At 42.4% G+C, this 13657-nt stretch overlaps 1 protein-coding gene across 1 annotated transcript; it reads left to right on the forward strand.

Annotated features, from left to right (window-relative positions):
* Positions 1–404: 404 nt before the first annotated feature.
* On the forward strand, positions 405–7595 carry OARD1 (O-acyl-ADP-ribose deacylase 1). Its single transcript, XM_006882011.1, has 5 exons — positions 405–443; positions 952–1096; positions 4007–4065; positions 5647–5759; positions 7493–7595. Exons 1-5 carry the CDS (start codon positions 405–407, stop codon positions 7593–7595), a joined length of 459 nt encoding a protein of 152 aa, XP_006882073.1.
* The last annotated feature ends 6062 nt before the right edge of the window (positions 7596–13657 follow it).

Consider the following 13657-nt stretch of genomic DNA (forward strand, 5'->3'; position numbering starts at 1 on the left):
TTTCTCCATCTAGGGCCGACCCACTTGGGAAAGTCCTTTAGCGCCAAGCAGAGAAAAGGGGACTGATTTATGCCGCCCTCTGTCCACAGTGGGTGGAGAAAGGAGGAGGCGGATCTGGGGACCGCCTTTGCTCGCTTCGCGGTCCTGCAGAAGCGCGAAAAGAGGAGCGATTCATGCTGCTGCTGAATGATGTCTTCCCTCCTCACTCTCACCTCCCAGCGGAGTTTTTTGTTTTACTTCTCATGGGCTGAACTCCCTTTTGGAAAAACTCTACCCTTGAGGGGGAAAGTTGGGTGGTGAGAGCAATCAGCACATTATTTCAGACTGTCTAAGCATACTTATTTCCTTTTCCCTTCTCGTAGCTGAAGACAACACGTAGGCTCTGGAACTAGCGACGTAGTACCATGGCTGGCAGCCCTAATGAAGATACGGAAGGAAGCAGAGTGCGTAAAAACTTACTGGTGAACGGAAAGAATCCTGGAGTGAGCTCAAAAGCGCAAACCCTTTCTAATTAAACCAATAACTGAATTTTCTCACTCTCTTTTCACTGGTTAACTTCGAAAAGGATAATGCAATCCTTGTCAGGGAGTATCCACCCCATTTTCCTTTTGCGAATGCTTTCATTTGTTTGAGGGAGCCCTGCTGTTTGTTCTTAATGAGCTCTTTAAAATGTGACTGTTCGAATCAGTCCTTCCCTCCATGGGAGAAAGATAGGTAGTCTCCACAGGTAAAGAATTAAAGGCCAGGAAACCTGATGATGGGCCGCTGAGTTGGAATTGACTCCGGCTGGCTGTGGGTTGGTTTTATTTGATGCCTTAATTTCTAAAACTTTAGCTTTAAGATAAATGGGTGGGGGTGGGGGGAGAAAGAAAAGAAAAAGAAACAGCTGTAGTATGGGGTTTTTCTTTTCCCCCCATTCTCTAATAAAACATTTTCTTTCACACATTTTAGATCAAATATGTAAAAGGAGACCTTTTTGCATGCCCCAAAACAGACTCTCTAGCCCACTGCATAAGTGAGGATTGCCGAATGGGTGCTGGGATAGCAGTCCTTTTCAAGAAGAAGTTTGGAGGGGTGCAAGAGCTGATAAGTCAACGTGAGTTTTGAAACCAAACCATGTCACTTATTTAATAAGATACGAATGCCAAAGGAGGGGATCCTATCATAGAGGATCTTTTATCCTAGGACTTTTTAAACTAGCTCTGGCAGGCTTAGTCATGGCTGTGAACTGGTTTGAACAGGTTTATTCATGGCCATTACAGTGAAATCAGAATCAGCCTGGATTTGAAAAATGTGAGAATTGATGCCTTTGAGCTGTGGTGCTGGAGAATATTGAATATACCATGGACTGCTAGGAGAACAAACAGGTTCATCATAGAGAGGGTGAGACCAGGCTGCTCCTTGGAGGCAGGGATTCTGAAGCTTCATTTGATATACTTTGGACATGTTGCAAAGTGAGACCAGTCCTTGGAGAGGGTTGTCATGCTTGGGAAGGTGGAGGGACAGACAGTACAAGAGAGGAAGACCCTTGATGAGATCAATGGATTCAGTGACTCAGTGGGGGTAATGGGGATAGGTGTGTCAGAGACGGTGAGATTGGCATAGGATAGAGCAGGGTTTAGGGCTGTTGTACATAGGGTTGCAGGCGACAGCACATAATAATAGCAACAACCAGACTAGTAAATAACTGTAGGTGAGGAAATGCCCAGAGGATGCCTTGGAATGGCAGACTTCCCAGAGGCCCAGTGTGTCCATTTAGGCGGGCTCATTGATGGACTTCAGGATTACTGTTGGAACTGTAGAGAACAATACTGCGTTTACAATCCATTCTTTTAATAATTAGTAGCAGACTAGTTATCAAATGGTGGAAATGCCCCACATGTTCGATTCAGTGTACCAGTTTATGATTTCTGACATCAAGTGTTGAGCCTCCGTTCAGTTCCCCCACTCCTTGGGTTCTGTGGTTCACTAGAAGGTTTCATGGAAACGCAGACCCATCAGAGAAATGACTCCCGTGACTGTGGGTGATGCCACTGTTGCAGAGATTGATGAGCTAAATCAATGGCTAGGAAAGCCATTTTGAACAGTAAAGCACACTACAAATACATTGCCTCTTGGTGTTGAGCAGGGCTTTGCTGTTTCAGACTCTTGGACAGCTTGCACGATGCCTGTGCTTTTTAGGAGGGAGATTTATGTTTCTAGCAAAGTGTTGACCCATAATTTTCCAGTTCCAGTTAATCATTTTGGTGTAACTACCCTTGACAATTTCAGATCCATTCTATTTTCACTTGTCAGCTATGACTGAACTGGGAAGAACTGATTGGAAGCACTGATTTACCTACCGAGATTTTCCTGCATGATAGTAGGAAACACTTTGTGAAGCTGGACTCTGTGAAGAAAAACGTGACATCAGGATTGGAGGAAGACTAGTCCACAGCCTGCATTATGCAGATGACATAACTTTGCTTGGTGAAAGCGAAGAGGATATGAAATGCTTGTTGCAGAAGATCAAGGACTATCGTCTTTGGTATGGATTACATCTCATCAAGAAAACAAAAGCCCTCATTATAGGATTAACAGTCAACATTATGATAGCTGGAAAAAGGATTGAAACAAAATGATTTCATCTTCCTTGGATGAACAGTCAACCCCCTGGTACCAGCAGTCAGGAGACATACTGCATTAGGCAAGTGTGTAGTCAGGGACCTCTCCAGAATAATGTAGAGCAATTAATTATGTCACTCTGAAGACTAAGGTACATACGATTCAGGCCATGGTCATCTCAGTCCCCTGCTACACATCAAAGAGTTGGGCAGTGAATAAGGATAACAAGGAAAATTGATTCCTTTGAGTTGTGGTGCTGGAGAAGAGTACTGAATATCCAATGCACTGCCAAAGAACAAGTAGGTATGTACTGGAAAAAGTGCATCCAGAGTGCTGCTTGGAGGCAAAGATGGCGAAGCTTTGTCTTTCATACTTTGGACCTGTAGCTAGGTAAGGCTATTCCTTAGAAAGGGAGATCATGCTTAGAAAGGTGGAAGGTCACAAAAGAGACAACCCCCACTGAGATGGATTGACATGGTGACTTAGCTGTGGGCTGTAGTGTGTCAGGGATGATGAGGATGGCACAGGATAGGGCAGGATTGAGTTCGGCTGCTCATATCGTCCCTATGAATTGTTCTTGACCCAGACAGCACTTACCAACAATCTCTAACCTCATAAAACTTTAGATTTTCCTTTATGTAATGTTTTATTGTTGTTCCACTTCCTGAAACCCTCAACGAAACTGCAATACTTACCAAAGTGGACAAGAATTAACTGGGCATTCAAGATCCTCTGTTTGCACCTGCATTATTGTTCCAAGAAGTTTAGAAACTCCTTTAACTCCTTTGTCACTTTTTACTAGTTATTTTAAAGCCAGAAATGTGCATTAAAATGATGTATGGAACTTCTGAAACAATATAGACTGTTGTAATGACCATATTTTAAGTTTACTGGTTCCGTTTCCACCTTAATGCTGGTCTTAGCATTAGACAAAAGTAGTTTATTATCAATCTGTACTGTGTATTTTGCCAAGTGTGAGAACATACTGCAACTTTTTCTTTACTGAGAACTCCATCAATTAGTAACCTTTTTATATATCTGTGTTCTCTAATGCTAGTACAGTTCTTTGTACAAAGTTGAGCAATTGAATATAAACAGATTGAGAAAGCAAAAAGTGAAACATAGTTTCAGGGTAGTAACATTGAAGTTGTTAAAATGGGGCTGACAAAAGGTGGGATGTGGGGAAAATATGGTTATAAGAAGACTCAGAGTTAAACACATAACATTATTTAGAAAGCCAGGAAAGTGGGCAAATTGTTCTTGAAGGTGGTGTTTTTGGATTATTTCTGGTTCTGAGAGAGAAAACTGAGAGCTCTAAAGTTTTTAAAAAAACAGAACAACAAAACTACAAATGCTATTATTAGCATTTCAGTTTTCCTAATTTTTTTTGGTTTTTTCTCAGAAAAGAAATCTGGAGAAGTGGCTGTTCTGAAGAGAGATGGGCGGTATATATATTACTTGGTAAGTCAGGACCAGTTGTCAGTATGTTCTCAGGATTGGTGAACAGGTGGGCTGCCCTGTACTTGTGCTGATCTTGATGCCCCACTGTAGTAAACCAAGAATGCAGAAGCTTCCACTGTTCTGCCAGCTTAGATCCGGTGGTGGTGGCTCCCGGGAGCACTGTTTTCAGAAGGAATGTGAAGTTGCATTGTAGCTTCTGTGAGAAAGAGCGCCGTGTCTGCCACCCATTGTAGGCTTGTGCAGAATTTTGGTATGCCACCTCATTCTCTAAGCCAAACTTTCTCAGACGTGGGTAGGAAGAAGAATGTCTTGGGGGGGGGCGAGAAAAGAGACAGATTGGCCAAAGGAGGTTTTCTGTCATTCCCCACCACATGTCAAGTAATAGTACTTACTCAGTACTTACTCAGTTGTTCTCTGGTCCTCGACCTGAATGTAGGATTCTTTAATTGTCCAAATGGTTTTTGCCTCAGAAAACTTGTGTCCTCCTTAGAAGTGGGGTTGGGTGACTTACTAAACAGCGCACTACAAGCCTGATCTGATCAGCAGGAGGGAGATGTCCTTTATATTGCTGCATTTATGTCCTTCTACTGAGATAATTACCTAAAGTCAAAGATCAACAGTATCCCAAATGTTTGATCTGCTGTACCATCCTGTGATATCCGATGTCAGCTGTCCTCTTTGTCCCTTGGATTCTGTGGTTCACTAGAAGGTCTCACAGAAAAACCCATCAGAGAAATGACTCACATGACTGTGTGATGCAGGCCAGTGTTGCAGAGATTGGTGATCATTGGGACAGGATCCTTTTAACTGTTCAGTTGGAGAGCAGCTGGATGCTGTGACCAGGAGTGAGCATCCCAAAAGCAAGCAAGCATTGCACTTCTCTGACCTCTAATAGGGTGGGCTTGGATCTAGCCCTAATCTTACCTCCTTAATGCAGTAAAGACTCCATCACAAAATAAAAACTTAATCTGTGGCCAGGAGTGCCAATCTAAACACTAAAGCTTTGACACCACAACTGCCCTCAAGGCTGATGTTGTGACTTTAGTTTTTTTAAAGAAGATTTTCAGGTGGTACACATGCAGATACCTAGCTTTTCTTTTAGAAGTTGTATAGATGACGAGCTCTGGTGGCCTAGTGGCAAGAAGGTGTACTGCAATCCCAGAGGTGCACAGTTCAAATCCAGCAGATGCTCTGCTGGAGAAGGAGGAACAATCTCCTCCTGTACCAGTCAGATCTGATTTGACGGTACACACACACTAATAAAATAAAAAAAGAAGAAGAAGTTGTATAGAGAGCCTTATCTTTACTGCTTGGAAACAATAGAGAACAGGCACAGCCTACTAATCTCAGGCTTCTGAGGGAAAGGAAAGATTATTACAGGTCAGCATCTGAGTTTTTCAGCACTGGATAAGAACATTTTCCCAAGGGGCCATTAACACTGTGGGAGGGACTGTACGACATTTGTTATCTCTATTCTACGCTGTGAAAATTTGTTTTTGTTACCAGAGTGCTAAGGGAATGTAACGACTTTGTACTATCATTTTTCACTAGTGAAAATTGCAACCTTTTCTTTCTACTTAGATTACAAAGAAAAGGGCTTCACATAAACCAACATATGAAAACTTACAGAAGAGTTTGGAGGCTATGAAATCACATTGTCTAGAAGCCGGAGTCACCAGCCTCTCCATGCCAAGGCAAGGAAACCTAGGGCCCTAAGTGAATGTTTAACAGAGGGTGTGGGGGTGGGTATCATGTCTTATTTGAAAATGCCTCAGTGATTTCATGGTTTTAGTTAACCCAAAATGTGGACTCAACACTGGACAAATATCTAAACTTTGTAAAATCAGCAGAGAATCAGTTGTTTGACTACTGGCATATCTTCTGTCCAGTTTAGATTGAATGACTCAGAATAATAAACTTGAAACACATACCTTCCTTAGCCCAGGCTGTATGTTACTCAGTACCATGGATTGAATTCCAGGCATTCTATATCTGAAGCCCTTTGTTGTAAAGTGATGTCACCTAAAAAACCAAGACTGGGCAATTGTGATTTGGGTCCCTCTGGGTTTCCAGGGCTATTCATTCTATATGAATAAGGTTGTGAATTATTAGGACCTTTTTACAGTGTGTGCGTGTTTGTCAGTGTGAGAAGTAACTGGAGGATTTGTCCTTGAAGTGACTTCTTAAACTGGGTAACAGTTGGGAACTTGGAGGGCTGTCATTGGAAATCCTATAGGCTTTTTGCTTTCTTTTCAGGAAATAGGCTTATGGTCACCTCCTCTCTTTGTTTTGCCCTAATTGTTCTCAGTCATTGCAGAGCATGCATGCAAATCTACTCAGAGTCTCCAGTTACTTAGTAATGTAGCTATGTTGTCCATGGTGGTCGTACATGTAATCATGCCTTATGTATCAGAAACTTCACAGTTCTTTGGGGGCTTAATAGTTTTGTTCTGATATGAGTTGGCAGTTTTAAGCCTCTGTTCCGTCCTCCACCTTCCAGGAATGTTGAGGATCACAAAATTAATATCATGGGGCCAGAGCTGGGGATGTAAGAGTTCTGTGAACTGATTAAAGCTTCTCACCAGGATGTTGCAGCGACCTCACTCAAGGATTGCAATCAGCTTGGCATTTCCCACATTCTGTCTTGACTTTTGTCTTCCAGGGCTATGGTTTCTTGGCCTCCTCTTTTTCTTTTCATTAACATGCCATTATCATAAGTGGTGTTGTGTATGCGGAGTCAGAACTGACACACAGCTGGCCCCCGGTGGGTTTTCAGAGGCACTTAATCACACAAGAGGAAATTGCCGATCTTTCTCCTGTGGAGCAGTTGGTAGATTCAAACTGCCTGGCATGGTACAGCTTATCAGTAGAGCTCCCTCATTATCACAGGTAGAATTTTAAAATGCCATCCTTTTCTCTCATTCACAGCTGGTTTTCACCAGTAGTCATAGAGGGATGGTAAGTTTCCCATGTCATGGCAAGGATATACATGTTTAACTGTTGTGTACTATTGAGTGGTCCATAGCTGACCCTCCTGTGGCCTTTCAGAGGCAGTAAATCAGACAGGAGGAGTCTGCCCATCTTCCTCCTGAGCAGTAGCAGGTCGATGCAACCGTGTACCTTTAGGTTGACAGTGCCAACTCCTTCCCACCAGGCCACAGAGCTCCCTTGCTTAACTGTCTTATTCGTAATTGGGAAGTTGTATGTGATTAGGCAGAAGGGAAGTGATAACTGTTCAACACTCAGAACATGTAAGAAGAGCCTTGGATGATTTTGAAGAATTGGTTTTTAAATGCCCACCATGGCTTTCTATAGATGTAAGACCAGAAGTCATATGCTTTGGGTGGATACAGCCTAAAGGAAGAGGGAAGGAGCCATTTTCTAGAGAACTTCATCCTAACCAATGGAGGAATTTTATGTTTTTCAGGATTGGCTGTGGCCTTGATCGTCTGCAGTGGGAGAATGTATCCTCAATGATCGAGGAGGTATTTGAGGGGACAGACATCAAAATTACTGTGTACACACTCTGAACAGAGGAGCACTCTGGATGTGCCCACGTTCTGTCTCATCCTTCTTGGCCCATGGGACTAGGCAAGCTGACCTTAAAATGGGCAGAGGAACGAGCAAAGCCGTTTTTCTTATAAGCTGTTGCGACTCTTGAGGAGGGATTTTTTGAGCTATGTTGCTGTGTTGATTTTGCAGGAAGGTAGGGAGTTGGTGGCCTGAGTTAGACAGGGACTCCCAGAGTTGGGCCTTGAATCCCCACTTTTGCTCCAGTATGCGGCCTGGTTTGGCTGGCCACTAGGTGGCAGCATTAATTTGAATTCTCTGCTTCGAAGGAGAAATTTCAGGGAGGATGAAAACATTTCATAATTTGTTACCTGTTGTACACTCCCTTGATCCTTATGTCATGATATTCACCCAATGAGGGGATTTTTAATTATTTCTGTTAAGTTTTAGTTCTTCTATGTATTTTCTTTTAGTTCTGTTTTATTGGATTATTTACTTGGCTTTTGTTTTCATTATAAACTGGAATTCTGCTTTGTTAACAAAAGATTTGTGGTGAAAAAATTAAATATCTTTTTACTGGGGTCCTGTGTACCATCTTTGTTAAACTAGACTTGTGTGAAATATTAACCTGTATGCATAACTTAATTTCAAAGAACAGGACCAAGTGCGAAGAATAAAACAAATATGTTTGGACGAGAATGTGTCAACATACTGGACTAGAAGGTTTTTAGACTCCTGTGGGGAACTCTTGCACTCTTCTGCCCTCTGCCCGTTCTCTGTGGTCGAGTTTAATCATGAAACAAGTGAGGTAATGTGTGTTAGTTGCCTGGCAGCATACCTCTCCCAGAATAGTTCAGGGGTTCTAGAAAAAAATCCTGTGATTAAAGACCTCCCTTCTTCCTCCCAATACAATCTAATTTGTGGTGGTCCAAATTGCTATGTTTATTCTGATGTATAGCCAACTGACAGAAGAACAGTGATACAAGCTAGTCCTCTTTCCTTCCTCTCCTCAGAAACCCAGCTGTGGCCACTTCTGTTTCCACAGCAAGAGAATAAAGTTCATGGATTTAGCACCGTGGTTCTGTGGATCAGCTGCTGGAAAAGCTAGGAGGAGATTTTGTTGTTGTTCCATTTTTACTTCCCCTCTTCCCCCATAGTGGTGGTGAGAGTTAAAATAGCCAGACCTGTCACTGATTTTTCTCCCTGGAGTGAATTCCAAGCCTGTCACAGGGCTTGCTGCTTCCCAAGTGTAAAACAACGGGGTTGTCTTACTGGGCCTGTTGTAACACCAAGAGACCACTGGTTGAATAAAATCTTTGTACTTTAGACGTGTTTCTATCAGACTTCAGCCTGATAGGAGCCCTCAGTTTCAGAAAGTGTTTTTATGTCTTTTGTATCTCAGTGTGGACTAGACATTCACTGCTTCATGTTGTGGTAGTGGGGCCATGCAAGGGCTAGTTCATTGGCAAACTTGTGAAAAGCTTTGCTAATACCCACAGAGACAATAAAATTGAAGAGGAAATGGAGAATGTCCAGTAAAATAAAATTGAGAATGAGAGTGGGATTTGGAGAAGAAATTTAAAATTATTATGCCTAACTGGATCAAAATATGACTTACTACATTTTTTAATACTTTAAAAAGAATCAGGATTAGGGGTTTTTTTTGTGGAATATAAACTGTGATGGTTCTTTGAAGAAAATTCCCCCAGGATTGACTGAGGTGGAGCAGTGATGTGATAATATACTTTGTCATTTACAGATAGTCCTGGGGTCAAATTCCAAAGCCTTGCACACTTGAAGCCTGAGGAAAGGAGGCGTGGCCTGATAATCAGAATGAATAGATTATTCCTGGAAACCTAGTGGAGTTTGGCAAACATTCAGAAATGCGCATGTGTAAATTTGCTTCTACTTAAGGGTCAAATAAAGCTTTTTAAGAAATTATGGTATCCCTCTGCCATCATCATCAAGAGCCAAATATTGAATGATCTTTCATGACCCCAATATTTGATGTTTATCTGCTTCTCAGGAAATTACTTCTTCACATTTGGGACACATACTGTACAACAAACACAGTTTTCCTTGCCTTTTTCATCCTGTGCTGTATTTTTTAATGGCATAAAAGGGAAACTTGGAACTCAAACTCAAGGCCCCCCGGGTGACTCTCCAGTAGGTTTCCAAGGCTGTAAACCACATAGGAGACTGTCCCTCTTTTCCCCCAAGGAGCTGCTGGTGGATTCGAACTGGCAGAGAAGTGTGACCTTTGGGATAGCAGTTCAACTGAGCCACCAGAGACAAGGCCCTCGTTTATAATCATCTCAGAAGAACAGTATTCTGTGAAGGTCATGACCACGGTGGGAAGCCTACTTGGGAGAGCCGGGCTCTAGTGTTGCTGAGAGCAAATCCTGGTTTATTTGGTGATAACCCAACCACCTGACCATCCATGGTAATTTCCAGATAATTACATTTGCTTAGAAAACATGGCCACGGAAAACATACCACTTCAGTTCTTTTATTAATGCTGCTCCCCCAGCCCCCTTTCTTAAAAAAAACAAACAAACCAACAACCCAAACAAACCCCAAAAATCTATTCCTGGAAGTATTTCAAAGATCTGCACCTGGGGTGTGAGGCTCTGAGTTAAGCAGCCTCGTGAGTAATTATCGTCTGTATCCCCATGCTGCCTGCTGCCCGTGGACGGCTGCATTTCTCCCCTTGTAGCTCACCTTCCTCTATCCCAAGAGCAGCCTTACAGAAAGCAGCACAGACTAATTACAGCATGAGAAGTGTACTCTTGAGTCCCCTGATGGTCTTGTCCATTTGGATTGCATAGCGTTGAATGTCATCTGGCTCCAAGTGGTATTAGGAAGGTAGATATGTCGCAGATGGTCATATATGTCACTGCTGTCTCTGATGACAGTGGGCAGACCTTAGTGGGAAAACAGCAAGCATGTTAGCCTCAGTTACTAGTTTATTACAAAGTCTGTACTGGCCCCCACCAAGTCCTTGAATGTTAACTCCATTTCCCCTGTGCTTTCTTGTTTATACAAGATTAGATCCGTTACATTCTTTCATGTTTTGATTTAGGTCACAAAGAGAAGCCATGAAAGAGACTGGCTTTACCTGTTTTCTTACGTATTGGGTTAAATTCTGTCATATTTGTGAAAAGAAACAGAACAAGGAGTATAAAGCACATTTTATTTAACAAATACTAATTTCTTGTCAATATTTTCCCCGGGTAGAGTTGTTCTCTGGGGCTTTCAGGTTACAAATCTTTTGTACCAGGTTTTGTTATGCTTTAAAACATGCTACATTTTAAATTTTTTACCTTTGGAAATAGGACCAACTCAAGTGGAGGACATGCTAATGCTTTCAGATATACACTAATGGAAGGTTTATAATGTGGAAAACATCCTATAATATTATGTAAAAATGGAATATCCCCTAAAAGTGCCCCCCCCCATTTACTTCTGTTTGGATTAGTATAAATTAGGTAAGACTCAATTACCCAAACTGGAAGGATATTTTTAATCTCCTTGTTCAAATGCTCCATTTTTATAGTGGTTTTAGCTACCCAATTACTTGGCCTAATGGTAAAAACAAAACAAAAAAATCCTGGAGGATTTGTTAGTTGAGCGGTTGGAAGAAGTGGCTCATGACTCTAAAAGATGCTCAAGAAGAAAATATCCCAGTACCTGTTCCCTTTGAGTGGATTCTGATGGATGGCAGCCCTGCAGAACGGATTAGAACAACCCCATGTGGATTCCAGGGCTACAAATCTATATGGAAGCACCCTGCCACATCTTTCTCTGATAGAGTGGCTGGTGAGTTCTGACAGCTGGCTGCTGGTTAGCTGCCAATCAATTAGCCCTGACCTACCAGGGCTCTTAACAGAGTTCAGATCTATCACTCGTTATGAGTTGTAGTCGACTTGATGGCACCTAACAACAAGAACACATCACAGACCTTGAACTCAATCCGGTTGGGATGTAGCTGACTCATAACTGACAAACCAGGCAGTTTTCAGAGGCTGTGAAGTGCATGAGAGGACACTGCCCTTTTTTTTTTTTTTTCGTGTCCCTGGTGAATTTGAAATGCCAAAGAGGTGATGTCTTCAGGGGAAGCAACACAAATCCCTGTGGACTACTTCATCAGAGCTCTCGAAAATCTGTTGTTAATGTGCCGTTGTCTGTGATTCAGTGACCCTATGTTCAACAGCCCTAAACCCTGCTTTATCCCTTGCCAATCTTACTGTCTCTGACACTCCTATCCCCATTACCCCAATGACTGAATCAATCCATCTCATCGAGAGTCTTCCACTCTCCTAAGCATGACATCCCTCTCCAAGGACTGATCCTGCCTTGCAACAAACATGTCCAAAGTATGTCAGATGATACTTCAGAATTCTTGCCTCCAAGGAGGAGCCTGGCTTCACCCTCTCCAGGATGAACTAGTTTGTTCTCCTAGCAGTCCATGGTATATTCAATACTCTTCTCCACCATCAAAGTTCAAAGGCATCAACTCTCCTATCATCCCTAGTCATTGTCCAGCTCTCTGGTGCATAGCAACTAATTAAAAAGACCATGGCCTGGATCAGATGCACCTTAGTCTCTAGACTGACATCGTTGCTCTTCTGTGCTTTGGAGAGGTCTCTGACAACAGACTTTCTCAATGCAATTCGTCTTTTAGTTTCCTGGTTGCTGGTACCAAGAGTATTGACTGTGGAGCCAAGCAAACAAGCTATCAACAATCTCAGTCTCTTCATCATCCATCATGATGCTGCCAGTCGACCCAGTGGTGAGAATCTTTGTTTTCTTGATGTTGAGCTTCAATCCATATTGAAGGCTGCAGTCCTTCACCTTCTGCAGCAAGTACTTCAGGTCCTCCTCAGTTTCAGCAAGCAGGGTTGTCATCTTCATAATGCAGATTGTTGATAAGTCTACCTCCATTTCTGATGCCACACTTCTCCTCATAGATAATCTATTCCGCATACAGATTGAAAAGGTACGGAGACAGGACATATCCCTGGCGTACACGATTCCCAATTTTGAACCAAGCAGTGTTTCCTTTCTCTGTTCTGACAAGTGCTTCTTGGTCCAGGTATAGGTTTTGCTGAAGTACAATCAAATGTTCTGGGATTCCCATTCTTCTCAGAGTCAGCCACAGTTTGTTGTTATCCGCACAGTCATATGCCTTTGCACAGTCAATAAAACATAGACATTCCTCTGGTGTTCCCTGCTTTCAGCCAAGATCCATTTAACATTAGCTACAATACCCCTAGTGCCATGGCCTCTTCTAAATCCAGGCTGCACTTCAGGCAGTTCTCTGTTGATGTGTTGTTCCAGTCGTTTTTGGATAATCTTCAGCAGAATCTTGCTTGCATGTGATATCAATGATACTGTTCCAAAATTTCCACACTCTGTTGGATCACCTTTCTTTGGAATTAGAACAAATATAGATCTCTTCCAGTCAGTAGGCCAGGTAGTTGGGCTTCAAATTTCTTGGCACAACTGTGTAGTGCTAAATACAATGATGGTGGTTGTTATGTGCCATTGAGTTGCCCATAACTCATAGCAACCCTATGTACAACAGCCTGAAGCCTGCCCTGTCCTGAGCCAGTCACACTGACTCTGACACACATTCCTCCATTACCTCAGTTACTGTATCAATTCATCTCATCTAGGGTTTCCCTCTCTTGAGCTGTCCCCCTCCCCCACCCTTCCTAGCATGATATCCTTTTCCAAGGACTGGTCTCTCCTGGCCATGTGCCTAAAGCATGTGACACAGAGTTTCAAAATCCTAGCCTCCAAGGAGAAACAAACCAAGCCAGACCAGTTTGTTTTCTTGGTGGCCCATGGTATGTTCAAGACTCTTCTTCAGCACCACAACTCAAAGACATCAATTCTTCTTCTGTCAACCTTAGTCATTGTCCAGATGGCAAATATACTAAAAAAATCTTCAAGGTTTGTGTTGTGTTTTATTTTTTTTTTGTTTATTATTCTAAGTTTTCTGTTTTCTGAGGTTGCCCTACCTGGCAATCTTTACTCCTATTCATCATCCTTCAGAGTGGTGTTTTGTGTGTACAGG

This window comes from Elephantulus edwardii, unplaced genomic scaffold (genome assembly GCF_000299155.1).
Source record: "Elephantulus edwardii isolate Elephantulus edwardi_28Jun2011 unplaced genomic scaffold, EleEdw1.0 scaffold00017, whole genome shotgun sequence".
Taxonomy (NCBI): domain Eukaryota; kingdom Metazoa; phylum Chordata; class Mammalia; order Macroscelidea; family Macroscelididae; genus Elephantulus; species Elephantulus edwardii.